The sequence below is a fragment of the Rhinopithecus bieti genome, unplaced genomic scaffold (assembly GCF_001698545.2).
Source record: "Rhinopithecus bieti isolate Rb0 unplaced genomic scaffold, ASM169854v2 scaffold_78620, whole genome shotgun sequence".
Taxonomy (NCBI): Eukaryota; Metazoa; Chordata; class Mammalia; order Primates; family Cercopithecidae; genus Rhinopithecus; species Rhinopithecus bieti.
The window spans coordinates 315,817-320,520 of NW_016829908.1; the positions used below are offsets into that span (position 1 = coordinate 315,817).

Sequence of the window (4,704 nt, forward strand, 5' to 3'; positions counted from 1 at the left end):
TTTTTTCCATTTTCAGTCAGTATGAAAATACAAGGAACAGGAAATTCAATCAAATTTACTTTTTAACATTTTATTTGGAAATAATTTCAAACTTACAGAAAAGTTGCAAAAAGAGTACAAAGAACTCATACATTCGTTTACTCTGTTTTTCCTTTTACACTATATGTTGGTAATTTATAGCTGTGTAACAACCCCAAAGCTTAGTGGCTTACACCAAGTACTTTCATCTTACACTGTTTCTGAGTCAGGATTCCAGGAGTGGCTAAGCTGGGTGGTCCTAGCTCCGAGCCTCTCATGAAGCTGTAGTCAGCTAAAGGCTTGACCAAGGTTGGAGGATCTACTTACAAAGTGACTCACTCCGTGGCATTTGGTAGGAGGCTACATACAGTTCCTGGACAACTGGATCTCTCCATAGGCTGCTTGAGTGTCCCGAAAACATGGAAGCAGGCTTCCCCAGGCGCCAAGCCCCAAAATGAATGAAAAAGAGACCTGCAAAGAAGAGGCAGTGCCTTTTATGACATAGACTCTGAAATCAATACTGTCACTTCTGTTTTGATCTATCAAGAACCACTAAGCCTAGTCGACACTCAAGGGGAGGGGAATTAAGAGTCCATCTCTTCCAGGGAGGAATATCATTGAATCTGTGAACATATCTTAGAACTACCATACCTAGCTTCAGTACTTTTAAACATTTGCCATTTTGCTTGGTCCCTCTCTTTTCCCCACCTATATATACATACCCATACATGTTACTCCCTAACCATTTGAGAGTAGGGAGCATGCATTGTATCCCTATCCCTTGTGTTTCGCTCTTAAAGGATATTCTCTTATACAACACGGTAGTTATCAATATCTAATTTTAACATTGTGATACTTTAAAGTCCACTTCCACTTGTGTAAATTGCCCTAACAATGTTCCCATCAAATTTATTTTAAACAATACAGCAAAACGTAGAGGGTCACAAAGTGTGACATCGGTGTATATAATATATATATATATTTTTTTTTTTTTTTTTTTTGGCAGGAAATAAAAAAGAAGTGTCTAGGGCGGTAAACAAACGTGAGCTAGCTGAGTTCTAGCGGGGTCCCTGAGCACCAAAAGGACAAGACAGTTTCTGAAACACTACCTTATCTTTATCTCAAGTTACCTATTACTTATGGAAAATGATTTCTTTTATACTGTTCCCTTCGGTTCCTGTCTAGATTAGAACACAGCTGGAGATTGTGCTAATAGCTTAGGACGTCTGTTTCCGTGAGTAGGTAACAACTTTTTGAAACAAATTCCCTCATCTTCTGAAGAAGGGGGACAGTAATGGCCCCTATCACCCAGAACCGTTGTGAGGATTTAGCTAGCTGGTGATGCCGAAGCACGGAGTTGTACAGGTAGCCAGCAGCACCCACATCCGCGGCTACTCTACCCGCTCTGCAACTGTACAGCTGGCCCGCAGGCCAGCGGGCGGGGCGGCATCACGTGGACGGGGCGGGGCGCGCTAGTCGGCTGATCGCACGATTGTGACGCGCCGCCGGAGGCAGGCCGGGCCCTCAAGATGGCGGCGGGCGCCCAGAGCGGCTCGGCCCGGCAGTAGTAGTGCGACGGCACTAGCCGCTGGGGCCGGCCGCCCCGGGAGTGGCTGCAGCAGCGCCAGGAATCGAGGATGGTAAAATGACCCAGGGGAAGAAGAAGAAACGGGCCGCGAACCGCAGTATCATGCTGGCCAAGAAGATCATCATTAAGGACGGAGGCACGGTGAGCTGAGTTCCGCGCCGGCAAGCGTCCCTCGGGGCCCCCATCCGGTCTCTCCTTCAGACCCCAACACTGCCGTCTCTAGGCGCCCCAGTCCCCCGCTGCCTTCCCCTACCTTGTCCCCGGTGCCGGTGCCTCGGGCTCGCGGACCCGCATGCCGCCACTCCGGGAATCGTCCTCCCCTGCTCGGGCCTGCGGCGTCCGGGGCCCGTCCTCTTTCTCTCCCGCACCTGCCGCCCTCTGCTCCGGCCGCCTCTGCAGGCCCTGCGGCCTCGAACCTCACGTGCGCCTCCACCGCGGAGAGGAATGTGCCGGGCTCCCCCGGTGGCCGGCCCGCCCGTCGCGCCCCTTGTCTCCGCAGCGTCGCCTCGCATCCGCCGCCAGGCCCCGCGGAACCGTCGCCGCGCCTGTCAAGGGGCTGGGAACCATCCCTGCTCTCCCATATGTTGCTAACCGGGTGGCGTCTGGCATTGGGATCCCGCTGCGGCCCCGTAGTGCGTTCGCTTTCTGTTTCCACGTCTGTGTGTCGGTGCTCCGGCTCTGGGCTGCTTACAGTAAACCCTCTCCGGAGGTGGGCTTCCCTCTCTTCCCGGAGTCGGAAGCATGACGGCAGACACCTGGGGCCTACATTCGAACCCGCTAGTTTTCAAAGAAAAGTCATCACTCTGTGCCCTATGATCAAAAGTACTAGAATCAATCATGGCCTAAGGATCAGAGGAAGACACTTTGAAAAGAAGAAAGGTTTGCTTTTTAGAAACTGTTGTCATCACAGTAAACTTTGTGCAGTGTGCTGTAGTTAACCAGCAGGGGACGTAGGATTTTTAATTGAAAAAAAAAAACACACACAAAAAAAACAAAACTGTGCTTTTATGCTAACATTTCTCCGTTGCTACACTCTTCTTTGTTGCATCTGCTGATACCGCGTTCTGAAATAGAATGGAAAGGTGATATATATGTTTCACTTACCTGAAGTGTGCAGAAGTGGTTCCATTAATTCCATTTCTGTTTATATCTTATTGGAGCCCTGATCAACTGCTAGCACAGTACTAAATATGTATGTAAGTAGGCCACCATTGAGGATTTGCTGAATTCAGTTGAAAAACGTAACAAAATTGTATGATATTTCAGAACACGGCCCAGTCAATATGCGAAAGTTTAGAAAACTTGGGACATATGTAATGACTTCAGAATATATTTTTAGTTTAACTGTAACATTTATTACATGTTATAGCTTTGACATTTATTGAAAAAACAAACTTGGAAATTCCTCAGGTTCTTTTTATTGAACTTCATTAATTAAAACGTTAATTAGATCTGTTATGAAGAGTCATAGTTCTTTTGACCAAGTAGTTAAGAACTATATGGGGAGAAAAATACTGTTGCCTTTGTCAACCTTTAGAAAGACACAGTATTTTACATTCTTCATAAAATCTACAAAATAGTGGAAATGAAGGATTGTATTTTGTAAGACCAAGTGATATTTAAGATCAGTATTTTTTGCAAAATGTAAGACTGAAACTGTGATTAAGAAACAGCTTCCTTTTCCTTGAAAAGTTCAATTTTACTACCTTTCTTTTGGGTTTTGTTTGATTTACTTTACAGCAGATGCTTTCTTTCCAAATCCTGTGAGTTTTGGAAAGGATTGTTTTTGAACTTTCTTGTCCTGTTATTAAGGTTGTAACTAATTCTTAGCCTGCTTTGGGACACAAAATAAAATGTTTGCACCAGCAATAGGTTCACATAGAACAAAGGAAGACTTTCCTTGAGGGCTGTGAACATGGGGGCTGTGAACATGGGGGCTGTTATCATTTCTCATCTTTATACACTTAATATTTCATTATTCTAAGAGCACTGGGCACTCCTTTAGAATAGGGGCTTTGTTTTGTATGTTTGAATCCCACAGGGCCTAGTATGTGAATTTTAAAGTGATAAAAACACTTACGTTTTGTACTAGCACATTCAGAGATGAATTTTTATTGTAATTTTGTTTATTCTTATACATAATCAGAGGATATATTTCAATAAATGTCAGAGGAATATTTTGCATTATTTGTATTTTAATCCATCCCAGCTTTAAATTTAAAAAGTATAACTATTGCAATCATAGAAATTATTGTAAAATGGTAGTTGCTTGTCTACCTCCCTACTTAAAACAGGTCAGACTGCTATTATGAACTTTTTTTTTTTTTTTTTCTTAGACGGAGTCTCACTCTGTTGCCCAGGCTGGAGGAGTGCAGTGGCATGATCTCGTCTTACTGTAACCTCCGCCTCTTGGGTTCAAGTGATTCTCCTGCCTCAGCCTCCCGAGTAGCTGGGACTACAGGCACGCGCCACCACACCTGGCTAATTTTTTACATTTTCAGTAGAGATGGGGTTTCACCATATTGGCCAGGCTGGTCTTGAACTCCTGATCTCATAATTTACCCACCTTGGCCTCCCAAAGTGCAAGGATTAGAGGTGTGAGCCACCGTGCCCAGACTGAACATTTTTTAAGAAAGGGAAAGAAATTGTCATTTGATATTCTGTTCTTGTGTGTTTTTTAATTCATCGTATCATAGAATATTTTAGTGCTATTGCTATTTACCTCAGAGTTTCAGAGTTTTTAGAAAGTTCCACCAATAGGTAGATTCATTCAGTCAGATGTCTGAGGCTGTATGGTCGGTATATGTGACAGGTTGTGAACAGTATTTCACATACCTGGTCAATGGTACTGATTTGATCCCCTTCTAATATCTTGTCAACAATGTTAATAAAATTCTTTCCCGTTGTCCTGCTAATGACATATATGTAAGCCTATTTGGCTAGTTTAAACATTTATAAACAAAACTAGTAAGAGTTGTTAATGATTTGTCTGAAAATTAGAGCAAATTTGTAGTTTTTAATGGTTGAAGAAATAAATTCTTCTAAATGAGCCAGATTAATCGTAAGTTACTGATTTTTTTTTTTTTTTTTTTTTTTTT

The 4,704-nt window shown here is 43.4% G+C and overlaps 1 protein-coding gene across 1 annotated transcript in view; it reads left to right on the forward strand.

Annotated features, from left to right (window-relative positions):
- Positions 1-1,513: 1,513 nt before the first annotated feature.
- SLC71A1 (solute carrier family 71 member 1) overlaps positions 1,514-4,704 on the forward strand; it is a 47,186-nt gene continuing 43,995 nt past the window's right edge. The window contains 1 exon segment of the mRNA XM_017865142.1: positions 1,514-1,747. Coding sequence (XP_017720631.1) covers positions 1,664-1,747 — 84 coding nt within the window. The 5' untranslated portion in view covers positions 1,514-1,663.